This window comes from Thalia democratica, chromosome 1, assembly GCF_965202585.1.
Source record: "Thalia democratica chromosome 1, ktThaDemo2.hap1.1, whole genome shotgun sequence".
Lineage (NCBI taxonomy): Eukaryota > Metazoa > Chordata > Thaliacea > Salpida > Salpidae > Thalia > Thalia democratica.
The window spans coordinates 324,907-346,490 of record NC_139165.1 but is presented as its reverse complement, the minus strand read 5'-3'; the positions used below and the strand labels follow the sequence as shown (position 1 = coordinate 346,490).

The 21,584-nt window shown below is 25.8% G+C and overlaps 1 protein-coding gene across 1 annotated transcript; it reads left to right on the top strand.

Moving 5' to 3' along the window:
- Positions 1–2,474: 2,474 nt before the first annotated feature.
- On the top strand, positions 2,475–15,591 carry LOC145838523 (claudin-1-like). The gene is made up of 4 exons (XM_082946171.1): positions 2,475–2,694; positions 12,614–12,781; positions 13,227–13,360; positions 15,342–15,591. Exons 1-4 carry the CDS (start codon positions 2,475–2,477, stop codon positions 15,474–15,476), a joined length of 657 nt encoding a protein of 218 aa, XP_082802297.1. The 3' UTR covers positions 15,477–15,591.
- Positions 15,592–21,584: the final 5,993 nt, after the last annotated feature.

Below are 21,584 nucleotides of genomic sequence, written 5' to 3'. Positions count from 1 at the left end.
TAGAAAGTCTTTATACGTTATACAAAAAATAGTTTTAATATTTCAATAACATTTAGGTTTTTTGACAAGTACAAGTTACGAGAAATAATAGTTGTATGATTTACTAGATGCTAGTAAAAAGTTAAACTATCTGTTATTAAAATCTTTTACTCTATGTTTAGTTAACCATTATAAGTTTATTAGTTTGTATATTAGTCATTATCTTAATTTTCTTTTAAGTCAGTTTTTTCATGGTTTTCGTAAAATCCTAAGTTTGTTCTATAGCATTAAAAATAAAAAGAATATATTTTATAAAACTTAACAATTAGTTCTACTTTAAACTTTAATATTTTTTTGTATTGCTTAAAGTAAATTCTAACTAATTTAAAAGTGAAAATTTAAAATCAATTATGAATCAAACTTTAATTGCTTATTTTATAAAGAAAAAAAGTTACAATCTGTTTAATTTTAGAACATGTTTAAGTTAAGAAAAACGGAAGAAAAGCAAGTATAAGTGATTTCGTGATTTTATTAATTTGTTGAAGATAAACACCCTTTACCCATACCTAGCATATTGTTTCAGCGTAAAAGTTAATAATCAACTAAAACTCAAATGTTTGTTCTTTTATCTTGCTCTGTAAACACTTTATCACTTTATTTCTCCTGCAAGTATATCATCATGTGATGAGAATAGTGACATTTCAAAATTTATGTTTACTTATTAAAATATTAATAAAATGTTGTCTCATTTTGTCTTTGTGTTGATATTCTTGAGTTGAGTTTATAAACTAGAAACAAAAGGTTTATTTTTTGATTTGTAAAGTTTTTAACTACTTCTATACAGTCAGTTGCTAGCATTATTTACTTAACTTACTTAAAATCAGCAAATACTATTTTAATTTCGTTTTTATCAAAATCTTTTATTTTAAAAAATAATAAAGTTAGTTAAGTTTATAACCGAGTTTAAACACAAAAAATGTTACAGTTAATTAAATTTCTCATGAAAGCTTTTAATTACGAATAATTTAAGCAGAAAAATTGGTTTTTACTTAACTTTGTTTTCTTGATAGTATAGCTACACAGTAGACAGGAACTTTAACTTAACATTTTTTATTAAAAATAAAGTTTATTATCTTTTTTAAGCTACCCAACTTCATAGTTTGAAATTTTGTAAATGTTTTGACAATAAAGTATTTAGAAAGTATATAAACTTTTTGCATAAGTTTAGAATTTACATTAAGCTTACACTAACACTCAATTTTTTGTTTTAAAAGTCATTTACAAGCTTTAACCTTTTAAAATTTTTGTTTTAAAGTTCCTTATATAAAAATTTTTTTTTTAATAAAAAACACAGGCTTTATTGTTTGTTACAAGCAAGTTCAGACTCATAATCTGTTTTTTTATAGTAGTTTACACTTATATATATATATATATATACAGCTGTTGAATTTTTTTTTGTGTTTTGCAATAAAAACTTTGGTGAATAAAAAGCAGTTTAGTTTGTTGCACTTAGTTTTGTGTTTTAAACTTATTTGTTAATAAATAGTATGTTTTAATTATTAAGTCTTATAAGTAGTTACTTTTTAAAGTGCGGGCTTGCGTATCGAGTTGTATCTCAAAAAATTGTTAACAGTAATTTGCTGTCTAAAAATATTTTTACTTTCATCCGCTGAGTTAAAAACAATATTGTGTAATCTATCCGAATCTAGAAAGTTCATAATACTAGTTAATTTAGCTCTTTTTAAATATAAAAGACCGTAATGTTACGTACTAGCAAGCAAAAAACTTAATAAGTATATATTACTACTTACTGTCCTGGACAAGACATTAAAAGGTATCCGTGGTGTGCGAAAACCGAAAGGTTTCTTCGTGCACCCAGGTCCTAGGATTAAATATTTTAAACGTTTTTTTTTGTCATTCAGTAAAATATATAAACAATATTATAATGCTGAAACTTTCTATATATTTTTAGATACACAACTTTTAAAAACCTAAACCTTTTATTTTTTATTAAAGAGTTAACAACCTGCATATATATTAATCGAATAAACAATGAACAACTCCTTAAGAAAATCTTACTTTAGTTAAAATATTGTAAACAAAAACTATCATGTTTTAGTTTTATGTAATTAGATACTATACTTTAAAATATGAGCGCTTAAACATTGCTTTAATATTGTACGTCTTTTTCGTTATTAGCAAATTGAATTAATTTTTTATAATTTCTAATTCTAAATGTAAAAAAAAAAAGTTACTTTAGAAAGTTAAGTTCAGTTTCGAAAGGTTCAGTTTGTGAAAGCTATACAAACGTTAAAAGGTATCCGTGGTGTGCGACTCGATAACCGAAAGGTTCTTCGTGCACCAGGTCCTAGGACCAAATGTTTTAAGCTTTTGTTTTGTCGTTCAACAAACTATATATTATACTTCCGACCTTATTACATCACATTCCCATACAAATTATTTAATTATCCTAGTATTTATAAATATCAAACAATATGGGTTGTTTCGATGTTGGAGTAGCAGTTTCGTTCTTGTCGTTCTTCGGTACAATATTCGTGCTGGCAAGCAAACACTGGAAGGAAAACTCGCCAGTGTCCAGCAGTAACATCGCACAGGGTGTTCAGTCTTATGAGGGATTGTGGGTAAGATGCGTGTCAAGTCTGCCTGGTATGTATCAGTGCGATACTTTTGATGAAAGTTTGTTCGAACACGAAGGTAAGTTGGCAAATACTAAACACAATATTGCATACACCAATATTTTTTTATATATATATATATACATACCTGGTATAGTTTTATAGTTATTATATATCAGTGTGATACTTTTGATGAAAGTTTATTCAAGCCTGAAGATTTATTGATTGATAATAAAGTACATAATTGACAACTTGATGTGTTATTTAAGAAGTTTGTAATTTAAAATAAAAAACTATTTTCAAAACGATTCTTTGAATGATCTAAAACCTACATAGGTTAAGTATATAAAAGTAATTGTTTTTATATAAAATTATGAAAGATAATCAAAAAATGTAGACTGTTAATGTAACAAACAAAATCTTTGACTAATTAAGACAAAATTGTGGTAGATATTGTTCAAAATTGAGGTGTATATGCATTTTTTTAATATAATCAATTTAGTAGATTGTTTAGTTAAAGTTTACAACAATTATTTTGTTGATGCCGTTTTGAATATTAAAACTTGTAAATAAATACTTTAGTACTAGAATTATTAAAATAAAAAAATAATAATATATTTACATGAAGTTTTATAGTTTTCTAATGTAAGACTTTTTACTACTTGTGTAATGAAGTTGTCAAAAGTTTGACAACTATTAAACTAAAAAATGCTACAAAAATGTTTTTTTTTTTTTTGTGAAAAGCCCGGATAGTTTTAGTAAGGCTTAGTTGAGTTAACTTTTGGTTATCAAAGTATTTTAACTTTTTAAGTTTTAATGTTTTTTTTTCTAGATACAACTATGTTTGTTTATAAAAAAACCAAAAGCACTTATTTTTAAGGTAGTTTCATTTTTTTACAAAGTCTAAATAGCTTTATACTACAATAAATAAAAACATAATTAATAAATGCTGTTTTGAATTGATTTAAATTGAAGTTAAACATTTTAATTAAAAAATTTCAGTAAAATTTAGCCGAAAAAAACTAAAATTTATGGTTTGTACATAATAAGAAGTTTTATTATATAAATTGTCTGTATCAATACTAAAGATGATTACAAAATAAATAAAAAAGAACTTAAAAAAGTAAAGGCATTTAAAGTGATAAGAAACTCTTATATAAATAAAACCACAAGTGTGTGTGAATCAAGTTTTAATGCTGAACAGTTTTTGATTTGAATCTTAAATCAGCTTTATTCAAACTTTGCTTTCAAATACAAACAGCGTTTTATAAGTTTTACTTTTCCATTACTTTTTAAACACGTACAATTCACTTTATGTACAGTACATTTTAAAATATTAAGTAACCTTAAGAATAAACTTTTGTTTATAAAGTATAAAAGTTTTGCGCAACTTTTTTTAAATGCTCTTATTGGTTTAGATTTATTAACTGCGTAGTATGTAAAGAAAATACTATCTTTACAATAAACTTGCATAGTTTTATTTTATGTTGCATAAGTAATATTTTGTGAAGTTTATAAACTGCAAACTTGACACACAAAAATTCAGGCTATAAAATTTACAAGTTAGATGATTGATTTGATGTAAAGTTTCATGAAATTCTGTTTTTACAAAATATTATGATAGATATACACATACCTTTGACTTTTATGGAGCTTAAAACAACGAAAACAATTAAGTAAAGTGTTTTATAACTTTATCAACGTCATTAGCTGTAAAATGTTTACCAATAAAAATATTATTCTAGTTTCTGATAATTTAATTTTATATAAAATCCTTTTTTTTTCAAAAAAAAAACAGTTGTACCAGCAAAACACATGCTTGATTATTTTAATAAATACAATTCAACGTTGTTTTTTCAACATGATTTTGTGTAAAATTACAGATTATGCTTTTTTAAGTGGTGTTAAGTTAATTTTTTTTTATAATACTTTATCTTTAATTAAGACTTATTAAACTAAAGTATTAATTGTTTAAGTTTTTTATTTATTAAATACTAAATGCTTTATAAGCTGTTACAATAACTTATATAACCTAATCATTTTTATTTTAAATAAATATTTTTAATATCATTTGACTTTTTTTTAAGTAATTTTAAGTCGCGTAGGTGGACAACTCATCAGAAAGTAAGTCTTGTTCATTTATATATATAATATATTAATGATAATTATTTAAGTTAACAAAGTTTTTATTCGCTTTTTGTCTTGCAGGTACGTCTTTTTACTTTTTATAGTTGAAAAACATTTTGTAATTTTTTTATTTAATATTTTTAAGGTGAAACACAAACACAATAACAACCGAAATTTTTCAATTCTTGTAGAAAATCGATGACATTTGTACAAGATTAACATTAACAAAAGTACAAACACTTTTTTATAATCTATTACTTCAAAACACGTGCAATTAAACACCTTTTTTTCTAATTTATAAAAAAACCTTCAAAATACGTTGAATAGTTTTCATAAACTTTTTGTGCATCTAAATTTAGATTATAAATTGTTTGGTGTTAATAATAAATTAAGGCTATTACTTTTAAACCTTACAACAAAATTAAATGGTATCATGTAAATACGAATGTTAACAAAAGTTATACAATAAAATTTCAAAAATTTAGCTGATAACAACATATTAACAATAAATTATCAACAAAATTATCATAAGGTAAGTTCCAAACAACAGTTGGGCGTTAACTCCCTTTTCCAATAAACTGGCCAACTTGTTTGCCAACACTAGGTGGAAATAGAGAGCTGGTTTCATATTTTTGTAAATTTAATGCGCCAAAATATACCTGTCGTTAATAAATGTTCGTATTAAAAATTTAATTTTTCGTTACTAGAAGCAATATTTGCATATCTCACGCTGATGATACTAATCAGTTTATTTTAAGCTTTTAACGCGAAATAATTGCAATTTACAAGTATTTAGTTGTTAACTACAGATAAAAAGTTGAGAGGGTTACAATTTCAAAATAAAGCTTAAAGAATTTTCTTTGATATCAGTGTTTGAAGCATAAAATTAGATTTCGTTATCACTTACATGTATATCACCAAATTTAAGGACTATTCTTTAAATTAGTTATACATCAATCAGTGTTTACATCTTATGAAATTTTAACAGATCGTTCATTCTAGTAAATTAGAGGTTATTTTTGTAAGTTTTTTTGTTAATATTAAACAGTAAAATACAACACAGCTTTAAGTTAGTTTTTAAATACGTATATACTTAAAGAAAAACAAACTTAGTGTATTATTTAGCATTTTATTAGTGTAACAAAATTTGGAGAATTAAGTTTCCAGTCGTAAAAAACATTTTATTGAGTTTTACATACAACGCCACAAAAGCTAATTAAACAATTAAATTTGTTACAAAAGAAGTAAAAAATTATCAGGGGGAACCTTCAGATAAATCACCTGACATGTGACTGCATACAATAGACGTTTGTGACGTCACACAAGCAAACAGTATATTTGATCAAGCACTCCCATCGTGAAAAGGGTTTGTTAACAAAGCATAGAGAGTACAGGGGGTCAGTTTGTTGCGTTAGAATATATTTGCACAAAATTTAAAAGGGTTACTTGTTTGAGTTTGGTCAGTTTTATCAGCAAGACTTTGCCATTCAGATTGAGAAATATAAGTTGTGGTTGCTTAATATCTTTAGATAAGTGTTGTATTTTTTTAGTATAACGTTAATGAAGCGACAGAAACTAAAAGAATTTTTTATTTCAAATTAACCCTTGACCTACACAAAATTTTGCGATGCGCTCTATAAGAACATCACACGAGTGAAAAAAATGTTTTAGTTTTACTCAAGGTAGCCGAAACAACTACAGCTTAAGCGATACGTTTTATACATTAGTATATTATAGCAACTTTAGAACTATAGCTAAGTTTTTATATAAACTGTGTATGTATAAGAGTGTTTTACAAGATATTAATGATATACTTTTTTGTTAAGTTTAATTCGTTTAGAGTTCAAGCTAAGATATAATTATTGATTTAGATGTTGTGGCAGTTTTATTAAATATCAAAGCTAACCTTAGCAAAAATTTAAGAATCAACTAAATAAATAGTAAGGCAGCTTTGTGTTTATGCTACTAAAACAACAACTATTACACTTTGCTTTTAGATTCTAATTAAAGTATAGATTGAGATGTAGAATATTTCATTTACATTAACCTTTAGCGAGAAAAAAGGCAGTTTCAACAAACTTTAAAAAACAACTTTTTTTATACTTGTCTTACTTTGCAATTAAAATTTATAATAACTAAAATATCCAAACTTTAAACATCAAAACAATGCTTATAAGGCTACAACTAAAGTTTAACACTATAGACTAAAAACTCACACCTCGGCAGTTTATTATTACGTCACAACTAACACATCAACATGGGAAGTGCGAACTACGCGGGGTTCGGATTATCTTTCCTGGCAGGGTTGGGCATGTTGTTCTGCACCATGTCCAACGAGTGGAAGCGGAACAGCAAGGAGTCGAGTCAGGCCAACCTGCAGCAGGTTTACACCAGCGAGGGCTTGTGGAAGCGGTGCACTTCTCCCATCGCCAATCAGGTCAACTGCGACAACTTCGACGTGGCTTTGATCGGAGTTGAAGGTTGGTTTTGTTTTAATAGTGTTATTAAATTGTACTATTTTAATTAGATATTTCAATGTGGCTTTGGTTGTTGTTAAAAGTTTGTTTTGAAAAAAACACTTTAAAGTGTTTTTTGTCAATTTTGTTTCATTCTTACTTGGATTGTTGCTGTACTAATTGAATTTCAACTAATTTTCTATTTAATTGTTATATTTATCATGTAGTACTGTACAATCTTTTGGTAGATAAAGTATAAACTTGATTTACAAATATTCTTTTTTTAAATATACATTTTGATACACTTTAATAAGATTGAAACTGATTAGTTTTGTATGTTTGTTAAAATTAAATACAACTAACTTTAAATGGTTTACACAATTAAGCTTACTATTCCTCAGTAAGTTCGATTATTAACTTGTTGTAAAAAGATGATTAAATACTTATTTAAATGTCAATGTTTTTTTTAGAATCTTATAGCTCTATAAACTAGTTAACTTGTTTAAGTTTTATTAGTCTTTAACAAAATAACGTTTTGGTTTCTAATTGGTTTAGGTTTAACTAAAATTCAAAAATTAAATTTAAGTTTAGTCACATAAAAAACTGCCAACTCATAAGTTTGTTTGCTTATTTTAAAATTACTATAAAAAACTCAATTTAATATAAATTCTTAAAATAGTGATGTTTGTTTGCAAAGTACTTATAGTAATTTTTACGAGGCTAAAGTAACCTTGAAAAATATTTTTTTTTAAAGTTAAAAGCATTTAACTTAATTAAAACTTTTATTTAAATACATGCTGTAAAACAATTGAAAACTGTTTTTTTTTTGTTAAAAATTAACTTTAGTTTTCAATTTAAAAGTAAAAGTTCAAGCTTATATAATATAGTCCAATTAAAATAATATAATTTAATACAAGCTTCAATTTAAAACCAAAAACAAATGTAAACAAATTCTATTTTATTTATTCTATTTGAATAAGATTTTATCATAAATAATTATATCTTTCTTGGTTGAGTTTATTTACAAACTAATTACAAAAATGATAAAATCTGTACAACAAAACATAATGAAAGCTAGGTAAGTACTTATACAAAATTTTATAAAAATTTAAACAGAAGTAAATAAAAGTTTATAAGTGTATAAGCTTATAACCGTACTGTACATATTTTTAAACTTCCAGAAAAAAATAAAATACAGTTTTATTTCAATTATGAAAGATAAAGTTCATTTTTGAGTAAGAGTTAAGGCACTTAATGAAAGCATATACTTTAATTAACAATTATCTTTGAATGTTTACCTTAATTTTGAAATTAAGAAAACTGTCTAATACTAAAAAATGTTAATTTAGGTAATTAAATTATTTAAACTTTGTGCACTTTTTCTACAGTATAGTTAAAGTTTATTTTTTATAAAAGCTTTTCAGTATTTGCGTAATAGAAGTCTATACATTTTGCTTCAAATTAAGAACGAATTAAAAATCGATTAAAGTTGAACATACAAAATTCTTAATGCAATAATAAATTGTTAAAAATACAATTTCTCAACTTTTCTTAACCTTTTTCTATTCTTTCGTTTTCATACATAGCATTATTTAACATATGACATAGAGAAATGTCTATATTTTCTGAATGCTAAATTAATCTTTCAAAGCTTTTACGCGTCATATTACTTTACAATCAATTTTATCCAAATGCTATCTTCAAAGGTTAAAAGTTTAAATCGGCAGTTTTATTGTGGATTCGCGTTGTTTGAATTTTATCAAATACTCGTTTTAGTATAAAAAGTATTAGTATTATCCAAGCTTTTACTTGTTTTAGTTAAAGTTTAAATAAGAAAATAAGTTTATTTGTATCTTTCATTTTATTTTAAGTTCTCTGATAATTTCGTTCCTTTTACTGAATTTTTTTTTAATAAAAAAAGTATCTTTATTTTGTTCTACAAAATTATTAATACTTTTTGTAAACTTCACTTAAAACTTTGTCATTCTGCTGAGGAGAAAAACTTTCCAACGCTTTCAAAACTTTTCTGTAGCTTTACATAAGGCTGGTTTACATCAAAATGCATATTATAAATGACACATAACAGACCTTCTTTGGTAAAAAGTTTCTTGCCATTAGCAGCCATGATGTTTCATTTAGTTGAAGCACAGTACAAGAAAGTGCATTAAAACTTGCAAAAATAAAAGTTTGAATTTATTAGTGATAGAAAAAACTGTTATTTTATATCTTTACTAACAGTTTAATTAGTTGTTTAAGCACAATATTTCTATATACTGAAGTCAGCTATTAATCACATTAGTTCGTTATAAAAAGTTTGTTCAATTAAAATGAATCTAGTCCACGCATCACGTGAATATTCTTGCTACACATTGTTCCTGTGTATGCTGGGAATCATGTACTGCCTGATAAGTCCCCACTGGAGGTCGTCTTCTCCAAGATCGAGTAAAGTGAAGAACATGGTCCACAGTGAGGGGCTGTGGGTCATATTCAAAACAGAGCTAGACGGGTACAGCCATTTCGAATCATTTGAACTCCCTTTCTTTGCTCAACCAGGTCATTAATATAGATTTGTTAAATTTATAAATACTTTTTTTCATGTATGCTACTTGAGTATTTTACAAACGTTTTGTTTTCTGATTCACCACTATAATCTTAACCAGGTTTGCATACACTTCGTGTATAAATTAAGTTGAAGTTCTGTATTTTTCTGCTTTTTTAATTTGATATTTGGAAATACTTTGTTTGGTTGTTTTGGTTCTTCATTTCTTAGTTTTTTGTAGTATTAAATGACAAATTTTAAATTTGTCGTTGCCAGTAACTACTTTTTTGTTTTGTCTAGTTATCGCGAATCTATCTAACGTTAAAATTATAAGGTTATATCAGTTTTTGTACAAATAGTAATGGTTTTTAAAAGTTTTTAAAGTTTAAGCAGCCTAAGTATTTAAAAAAAATATTGTTCATTAAATTCATTGCAGCGAAATAATGATAAATATTTGTTAGTTTTTTGTTTAAATACAACTATATTTACAACTTTACTACCTATATATATCCGTTTTTTTAACTTTTTATGGTTTTTATAAATAATTAATTTTTGTTTGACTTTGTCAGGTTTAATTTTTTTTAAATAATAAGTACTTTAAATATTTTTATGTTTAACTACACCTTTTTTTTGGCTTAATTAAAACATTTAAAATTAAACATTTTATCAAAATAAAATTAAAACAAATCATATAGATAAAAATTCAAAGATAAATACGAATTTTAATTGAAAAATAATTTTTATATGTGTTTTTATATACTTTTTATAAGTGTTGTAAAGTTTAAGCTACAAGAATACATTAAATATTTGAATTTGAATATCAAGTATTTTTGTACTTAAAAAAGATATTATAAATTACTTAAGGTATTTAAAATAAACAATAATAAAAATAAATTTACTTCTTTAAAGTTGTTAGTAATTTATAGTTCATAAATTGTATACCTTTTATTTCGAAGTTAAATTTATATCTGTAATTGGGAGTTTTATTTATACTGGTTTTGAATCATTACCAAAACAAACATTTTATTTTAACTTTCACACAAAATATGTTTTTTTCTTAACCAATAAAGTTAGTTTATATACAAAGAAAAGTAAATCAGAAAGAATTGCTTTATTGCATGTATTTCTAAGCTTAAAAGATCTGTGAAAATTTTTACTTACAAACTTTTTTATAAAAATAATTATGTATTTATGTATTCTAAAAGTAAATCTTAATAAAATATCTTTTTAAATAACATTTGTGCTTTTTTTACAAAGACTAACCTTAATTTGAAGCTTACTTAACAAAAACTAATGTTAGACCTATGCTTAACAAAAAGTTGATTCATTAAAAGAATGATTCACTATTTAAACAATAGGTTAAGAGTTAAACCTCAATCACTTTTATACTTACTATATGCTTTTAAATTAAAAAGAGGACAAATTAAAGAACAAAGTATTCAATATAAAGTTTAATTGGAATATTTAAAATCTCAAGAAAGAATGTAGGTTGTTTAAAAGATATTGATTGATTAAATATAAAGTCATCAAAAACTTGAAATTTTTTTTATAAAAATGTATAGTGTTTTAGTTAAATGCTTTTCATTTAAAAACTTTTAATTTAACATTGAATATACAAACTTAAACGGAACTATATTTTACAATTTTAAATGAAAACACAAAACAACAAATAAAGTGCTGAAAATTTATAGTGGTAAAATTTTTACTGCTTTTGTCAAACAGTTTCTTTTGTTGGAAAAATGCTTCCAAGAAATTAATCATTAACCCATGTACTGACCATTTTCAACTTTGTATTTTCCATTCTAGTATTTTCCATTGCTTTTTGTGTTTCTTCTACGTTTTGTTTTCTCAACTGTTGTCAAGAAGTTTATGTTTGCTTAGTTATTTCTTGTAATTCTGATAACGCAATATTTCTATACCGGTATTATAGTGATAAGGACAAGTTTTTAATATACTTTTGATGTTATTTGTGAACCGTTTTGACTTGTATCTTGAGTGTACTTTTAAGTGTATTTGTTTTTATGGTACTTTTTTTGGCATTGACTAGGGTGACTTAATTTTTGTACTTAGTTCAATTTTTTTGCTTAAACAGGTTTTGTGTCGTTTTGATAACTAAACTTAATTTGAAAAAAAATTAGTTTACTTAACCAAAAACATTTTATAGTGGCGAGCTATATTTTTCATTAAGTAATTTATACAAAAAAAAACAATTATCACCTACAATGTCTCCGCTTTTAGTACAATAAGTATGTAAACAGCTGAATTAGAAGAAAATTACAATTAAATTTAAATAAGTGCCCTTCAAACTATAAACTGATGATATAAAACGTATATGTGTATTTAAATACCAAACTTGGTAAAAATAAGTGTGTTTAATGTTAAAACCTCTCGGCAGTAGGATTTGGATCAAATAAAATGATTAATTTACTCTTACTTCTGGGGATTTTTTTAACACTAAACATTCAATTTAGCAAGTCTGCTAAATACTCCTTTTAAATCTCCACCAACATACAACATATATACATATATGTTTTTTGTTTTACACACACAACACCAACTAACATGTAACTTACAAACAGCCGAGCTGCAAGCGGAGAGAGCGATGATGGTCTTATCCTGCATCTTCATCTTCGGATCGGTGATCACTTCGATCCTAGCTGTTCCGTGCACCGCAGCGTTGGATGAGAAAGCAAAGAAGTACTCGTCATGGACCGGGGGCGCTTTGGCCTTCCTAGCAGGTAATAACATGCCTGTGCGACCCCTGTATACTCTCACAACAGGTACTGGATCTCAAGAAAGAACATGGACCGAACAAAGACACGCGGCGCTAATTATATACATGTAACAAAATATTTAACCTTATTACGTCATAATAGCCTCCCTGCAAGCCCAGAGGGCCATGATGGTGATCGCTTCGATCGCAGCGGTGGCAGGCGTTTTGTGTGCCGCACTTGGCATGGACTGCATCACCGCCATGGGGGACCACACCAGCAAGGCCAAGATGTACACGGGCAGGACCGGGGGCGGTTGTGTTATACTGACAGGTAATTATCGCTAGGTGGCGATATTGAGAGGAAAAATGTTACGATTACTATCAAGTTTTTCACTAAGAGTATTTTAAACTTCTTGTACACTTACAAGATGAAGTACTCATATTTGTAGTTAATGTAATGATAAATGTTAACAACTTTAAGCGTTTAACTAATTATACTTTAACAAGATTATTTTAACATATGTTTCAAGCTATCTAATATATTTTTTAAACTAAGCAACTATACTTGTCTTTAACTATTTTTTTCAAACAAGCAATTTAATACAAGTTTTCATATATTTTCTATGTGAGAAAGCTTACAACTTTTAAAACCTAATGTAACAAGCTATTCATTGTTGTAGAAAAAGATAAAAAGTACACCAACGTAATAACATATACTTATATTTTGACTTAACAACTATCATTGTGACGTATTACCAATTATGACGTAATAACAGGCTGCCTGACACTTGCGGCAGTATCGTGGTACGCAGCTGACGTGGTCGAACAGTTCAGGAAGTCGGAGATTTACGAGGACACCATGTTTGTGTACGAGTTCGGTTCAGCTTTGTACGTTGGATGGGTTTCATCGGTTAGTGTGACGTCATAATGCTAATAATATGTATACAGTAGTGATGTCATAATACTAATAATATCTATACAGTAGTGACGTCATAATGTTAATAATATGTATACAGTAGTGATGTCATAATGATAATGTTATGTATACAATAGTTTAAGTGTTAGTTTTATTTAACTTTTTTTGTGTATAAACTTAGAGGTGTACTACATGTATTATTGATACGTCATAAAATAAAACTGATAACATAAATCAAACTGTAATGTTTCATATTAACAATGTCATCCTGTGAATCATTTTCTCCAAACGTAAAACTTAAGGTTCAAAAGTTTTTTGATTTGTTTTTCATCTTAAATATCCTAAGTTTCAACTTACTTAGGTTTAAAAGTATGTTTACTTGTTATTTTTGATTAGAATATAAACTTTAACATTATGCAATGTTTGTTAAGTAAAGTATTTAGATACAGAAGCATTTAAATGTCATATGAGTTATAAAAGATGTTTTCTCTTATTTTTTCTTATACTTTTTTACAACCCGAAAAGCGTGATAAAGTAACACAAAAGCAAATGTGGCTTGCAATAAAATCTAACCCCAATGTGATCCATCAAATTTTATTCAAACAATTTTCTCTTTATTCTTTTGTTACTTCACTCCACCACTTTCGATTTCGTTGAGAAAATTCGTCGTACCACTTATGACGTAACAGTGTAAATTATGACGTCACAATACTAAGATACACATCTATTTTCAGATGGTGAGAAGTGAACACAATACACATTTTAAAAATTGTTTATTCAAAATGTTAACAGTTAGATACAAAATCTTTATAATAGAAGTTTTACAAATCACTGTAACGAGTATTTGATAAAATAGACACTTATTTAAATTTTGTTTAAGTTTAACATTTTTATTCGACCAATTTTAAACTTACACTCAAAGTTGTTCTAATGTCATTTAAAAGAATATTTTTTAGTAAAATTTTTAAAATTGTTACGACTAAAAGAATTATTTTCAATCAAGTTTAAACTTTCACAAAAACAACTCAAGCTCCATTATCTGGTTCATTTCTTTTTTTGATTCTACTCAATAACTTTAGTTCTACCCAATAATTTTGATTTTATCAAACACTTTGATTCTACCCAATAACTTTGATTATATCCAATAACTTTGATTTTATCCAATAACTTTGATTTTATCCAATAACTTTGATTCTGTCCAATAACTTTGATTTTATCCAATAACTTTGATTCTATCCAATAACTTTGATTATATCCAATAACTTTGATTATATGCAATAACTTTAATTACACCTAAAAACTTTGTTTATATCCAATAACTTTGATTACACCTAAAAACTTTGATTATATCCAATAACTTTGATTACAACTTATAACTTTGGTTCTATCCAATAACTTTAATTTTATCCAATAACTTTGATTCTATGCAATAACTTTAATTCTACTCAATAACTTTGATTTTATCCAATAACTTTGATTACACCTAAAAACTTTGATTATATCCAATAACTTTGATTACACCTAAAAACTTTGATTATATCCAATAACTTTGATTACACCTAAAAACTTTGATTATATCCAATAACTTTGATTACACCTAAAAACTTTGATTATATCCAATAACTTTGATTCTATCCAATAGTTTAATTTTATCCAATAATTTTGATTCTATGCAATAACTTTGATTCTATGCAATAACTTTGATTACACCTAAAAACTTTGATTATATCCAATAACTTTGATTACAACTTATAACTTTAATTCTATCCAATAGTTTAATTTTATCCAATAACTTTGATTCTATCCAATAACTTTGATTCTATGCAATAACTTTGATTCTACCCAACAACTTTGATTCTACCCAATAACTTTAGATATAGAAACAAACTGTGCATTTTATACGAAACTGAGTTTGTGCTAAATATATTAGATTACGTTGCTAACAATGTTTTTTTTACAAACCAACTTACCACAGATACTAGCGCTGGCAGCAGGGGCTATCTTGCTGTGTTGCAACTGTGGAAGTGCTGATGACGGTGCTGACGATTACCCCTACACCTACAACCCTGCTAAACCCCAGGCCTCCAGACCCAACACCGAATACGTGTAACGCTTCACTGATTTTAGAGAGATTTTTTCAATATTTGCAGTAAACAGTGTGTATTGGAACTTTTTAAATTAGTTTGTATAATTAAAATAAGTATACTGTTCACGATTTAACTTTAACGACTGTATATCACAGACATAGTTTAAAGGTTCTTTGAATTTTTACTAGTGAAACCCTTTTTTAACCTTTTTTTCTTCATTAATTTGACATAATTTAATTTGATAGTTTTTATTTTTTTTTGATGTTTTTTTCACTGATATGTGTCGATGGAAAATAATATAGTCTCTTCAAAGAGTTTTATATTTTTTGAGTTATTCTGAATCTTGTACCATAAGTAGCTATTATCTAACTTTAATTTTTGAAAAATAAAAAGTTACTTGTAAAAATTGCACTTTCAAAACTTAACTTTAGCAAAGTAGTTTTTAAGAATTATTTTGTAACTTTGAGAGTTTACATGATTTTTTTTCTTTCAATACTGTTTTTGTATATATGTTTCGTACTAAAACTTTAATAAAAACCACAAAAAGGAAACGTTTCTTTAATTTGGCAACATTATAGTCTAGCTGTAACTTTAAAAGCTTAGTAGCAACTTTTTGTATTTATAAAACTTTGTAATCAACATAGTACTGAAATGCAACAGAACAACATTGAAATTTTATCTTTAAGTAAATTGCAAGTCACTTAGGCTTTAGTTTAAGTTAATTTACTACTAAAAAGATTTTTTTATTATTAAAGAAATTTTAACTTTTAAGATTTAAAATACAGTTCGTATTTATTTAGCTAGTATTAGGTTTTAATAAAAACTTAAGATAAACTTATGTTTACTTGTGTTTTATTACAATGAATGATATCAAAATTAGTTCTAGAAAAGGCAAAATAATATCAATAATTTTTGATATGTTTACTTTATAGCGAAATTGTTACAAGTATTTCAGAAGAAAAATAAGTTTTAAAACAAAAAGTTTTCTAATATTTTCGTAAAAATTTTTAAACAGCTAAACAAATATTAATTTATTTCAATGAAATTAATAATTATATCTACTTGAATAGTATATCTTAATTTATTTGTTTTAGTGTTAGAGTAATATGCTATTAGTAAACAGCTGTGTTGGTTTTAAGTAAAGTGTTTACTTTTGTTAAAACGGGAGTTAAAATCGCATCATAAAATAAATTTAATGTAAGTTGAAACAGTTTAGTAAGATAAATTTGTAAACTAAACAAACATTTTTTATTTTTTTATTTATTAAAAGTTTTACTAATTAGTGCAGGTACTTTTAAACAAAACTTGTACTTTGATCAACTCTTTAGATTTGGATAAAATATTTATAACATTTGTTTATTGATGTATTAAGTAATGCTTTTCTTTAAGTTTTACACTACAGTCTACAGTTAAAATAGAAAAGTGACTGCTAAGTCTTAATCAAACCAGTAAACTTAAATTTAAGTAACTTAGACAACAAGTTGTAGTTTCTATAGCTTATTCAGAAATACAAAATTTAAACTCTAAAATGATAACTGGTTTTGTCTAACAAGAAGTAAAAACAACTACTGGAGTTTTGTTAAATGAGTATTACATAAAGTATTAATTTAATCTAATTGCAAATAAAAATTTGGGCTTTTAAATGTATAGCACAATATAACCTTTTAAAGGTTTCATAACATTAAATTGTATTTTTTTACTAAAGTTAAAAAATAGTTCACGTTTTATTTTATTCTTGCAATGTAAAATAGAAGATTTTAGTAAGTTTTAAACTTTGCTTGCTACTTTATATGAAAACTTTAATATTTAAAACTTGTTAACTTAAGAACATCATTTATAACTTAAAAGTTTATATAATTTTACTTTTAGTTGCTTGAAACTGTTAGCTGTGTGTAGTTGTTATTCAGTTAAGGTTTGTGTTTTGGTCTTTTCACATTTAATTGTACTTTTGTTTCTCGGAAGGCTCTTTTTTCTTTTTTGATGTTTAGAAACAATTTTTCATATCTCAAAACAGTTTAAGTAGACAAATAGTGTAACTCAATGAGAGGTCTTTTTAAACACCAGGTTTTTTACCGTATTTTAGATTAAGGGTAAGGTTTCCCATAGTGGCCATTTCAGAAATTAGGGGACCAATAAGGGGGGCCATAAGGTCATATTCTGTAGTTGATGATGAAGAGCAAAAAAAGGTCTTAGGTAGATTTTTTAGAAATCGTGTTGGAGGGGTTCATCGTTTTTTTAATTTCTTAGCTTTTATGAAAAATGAGTTTTGTAAACCCTGATTTAGTTTTCAAAAAACATGTTCACTTCATTAAGTTTAGAAAAAATTAAATGCTAGTATTCATCCTATTACGAGGATAAATTTAAAAACAATGCTACAAAACTTTAAATTTAAGTGATTTATGTTTTATCAAAAAATTTGATTAAACTACACAACTATAACAATAATCTAAGATATTTCCTTAATAATTAACACATTGTAAGTTAGAATATGTACAAAAGTTTTTGAGAACACTTAAATATTATAGTCTTTGATATAGAGTTTAACTTGTTTTATATCAGCTGTAACTTATAAACTTTATAGATTTGCTTTTAATCACTTTTTTATTATAAGGTTTTATCTATGCAAGCATTAATGTATATACAAAAGCCCATAATACCACCCTAACAATAGATTTTCAAAGAATTTACAGCATCATACAGTGGATAGACTTTAAACTATTCTAATATTTCAATTGAAGTATTTTTAGCTTTCTTAAATAAATTTATGAAGAATAAATAAAACAAGTTAGATGTGAAAAAAAAGACCTGCATTTGGCTAAAAATAATTTTTAGGTACAACTATCAGTACTTTGTTCAAAGCTTTAACTAAAGTATTGCCTCTTTAAAAAAAACACTAATATGGTTAACCAGAGTTAAAGAAAATGTATTTTTAAATGTTTGTAAAGTCAAACGTTTTACTTTTTTAGTACTTTTCATTAAGTTGTTTTAAAACTTTTAGTAGACAGCTTTTTAAAACATTACCAGTTAATTGCTTTAATTATTTTTGACCATTAGAAATAGTGTAAAAGTTTTGAAAATTATCATACTAATTTGTTGGTATATCATCTTTATAAGTGTTTAATATGGGCTTTAAGCTGTCAAATTTCCACGAGCGTACAAAATTGCACGAGGGGACAAAATTGCACGAGCAGACAGTTTTGCACGGAGACATTTTTGCACGGGTTAGGTTTTATTTTTATGTAGTTTTATTTTTTTATCTAATGTAGTTTTTTTTTCTATTACTGGTACCCCTAACCCTTACCCTCGGTCGGTAACTTTTTTTTTAATTAATTTATTTTTATATATTAGTTTTTTTTAAATATTTTATAGTAGTTAATTTTTATTTTTATCTTTACTATCACTATTATCCCTAACCCTTACCCTCGGTCAGTTACTTTTTTTTTCTTTGTGTTTTTTTATTAATTTATCTTTTAGTTTTATATATATATATATATATATATATGTTTCTAATTTGATTAATTTTTATCTGTTTTTTCAAATCTCGTGCAAAATTGACCTTTGGTGCAAAATGGTCTTGGTGCAATTTTATCCGCACGTACAAATTTGTCTTCGTGCAAACGTATCTTAGTGAAACATTTTGCCCTCGTGCAATTTTGTCTACGTGCAGTTTAGTAACCTCGTGCAATTTTGACTCCGTTCCGTTTAATGTACTTTGCTATATTTTTAATAATAAATGTCGACATTTAGTTAACGCAAAACATTATTTTATTATATTTACATAAACGCTTTTAATTTTATTTTTGAGCATTGCTACTAAAACAAAACTATAGTAAATTTTTATACTTTTTCTTTTCAAACACATATAAGCCGACAAACAATATGATCTGAAAATTTGAGGTAAACATTTACAATTAGTATATCGCTTCTTTATTTGTATACAATTAAAACCTCTTGGTGCGAATGTATATGAGTTATAACGAGCAGAAGAAGTTGAATTTTATTAATTTAGTATCTTTAAACTAACGTAATTTTCTTACACAAAAAAATAAAGCTGTTGTGTTTCGTTGACATTCTTAGATAAATAAATTTTATGTATGATACTATAAGTGTTATAGTTTAATTACTTACACAAGAAAAAAAAGAGGACTAATTTCTATTAAAGTTTTTTTTTTTATGAAGTAAATAAAAAAAACACAGATCAAGTGGGTAATTTGTGAAAACAAAGTTTCAGTTTTGGCCATGTCCTTAAATAGTAGACGAAATTACAACGCTTTAAGTTCTTGTAACAGTGCTTTTGACTTGCATTTTCGGTTTTAAACACTTTAAGTTATCCTAAACTGAAAGCTAGATGCTTTTAGACAATAAACTAAACCAATACTATCATTTGAAGAAACTTGTATCGCTAGAGATTCATTCAAGCGACGTCCATGATATGTAGTACACTATAACGCATAATAGCAAAATAGCTACACAAAACTTAAATTTTCACAGCTAAATAAGTACCAATGTAATCTTTATATAAAACCAAATTATTATATTTTTAAGTAAAGCTTATAATGGAAAGTATATATGATGTATGTATGACCTTTTACTATCAAGACTACAGTTTATAGACCGTAAACATATGTAAGTTTATCAAATATCATTACTACACGCAAAAAAAATAAATAATTACTTTGAGTTCATGTTAGTAAATTTTATATTCTCACATTTATAACAAAGTTTACAGACTGAACTCACATCAATGTATTAACGTGGCATATTCCGTTAAGTATGAAGCGTATATTTATATATAAAAAACTTATAACCACATGGTGGTGTAAGCAAGCTCTCATTTATTAAAATGAGGTTTGTACTTCGAAAACTTGATTATATGCGCATAAAACGATCATACACCAATGCTTACTAACATCTATTAACGGTAACTAAATTGTTCAGAAATAGTTATTGTATCTTGATTTTTAAAGAATAAATCAAATTTGATCACAATCAAAAACTTGAACTTTTATTATAACAGTAAGCTACTTTTTTAAACTTTAAAATTTTTATATCGGTAGCTTACACAAGTTTCATTAACAAAAGCTATAAATAATGTTTATTATATCCATAATTTTGTTTAAACTTGCATACATGATATATGAGTTATTGTATCTAGTAAAATAAAACCGTTAGAAATATTTATCTAATGAAAGTTATGGAAAAGGTCTAATATAATTTAAGTTTGTGAGTAGTTGTTGTTTCTAAATGAAATGTAATAGTATGTTTTCTTATATAATTAATTTAAAAAGTTGATTCCTTAATGTTATGTTTTTTAATTATAAGTTGTGTTAACATAAACTTTTATGTATTTTAAGTTTGTTAAACAAAACATTTTGAAACTAAAATTGAAGTAAATTATGATAGTCTAACAAATAACTTTTTTATACATTTTGGTTTAAAGAGCTGTTATAAAAGACTTAGTTTTGTCCTGAAGCTTTTGTTTTCAATTAATCAAGATAAATCCTCTAAATCTTTATCAGCTTGGACAGTTCTAATTTGTTGTGTAAACAGTTTATCGTACTATTATGTTAATAATAAAACAAATATAAATTATTTTCAGACAATATAAAAACGTATTTACGTGCAAATTTTATTTTTTCATAAAAATTCGTCTTTTTTATTTTAATTTGTTATGTAAACAACAATTCATCAACATTTAATCTAATCTGCTCACTTCACAACAAAACAACCCTTTATGACGTAAGTGTTCTGCAATCAAGCTGATAACAACAACAATAAAGGTGCTTGTACGCCGGCCCTGGTATCAAGCGAACAATGGACATTGTGTCGTTTGCCGAAATTTCCCCCGCACAATATGCACGAAACATCACGTAAACATATTCATCTCGGTTATCGTTAAATTGGCTTGATTTAAGTTTGTTTTTTAATTATAATTTTTAACCAACTTTTATATTGTCTTTTTAATTGTCTTTTTTTTCTGCAACCAACACTTGTATGTGAACAACGACCATTTTGACTTATACTAATTATTTTTGAATTTTGGCACAATTTTAAAGGAAATCCATGTAGAAACTATAATCTCAGTTATCAGTAAGGTAATTAGTTTGATGGTTTAAAATATACATCTAGCA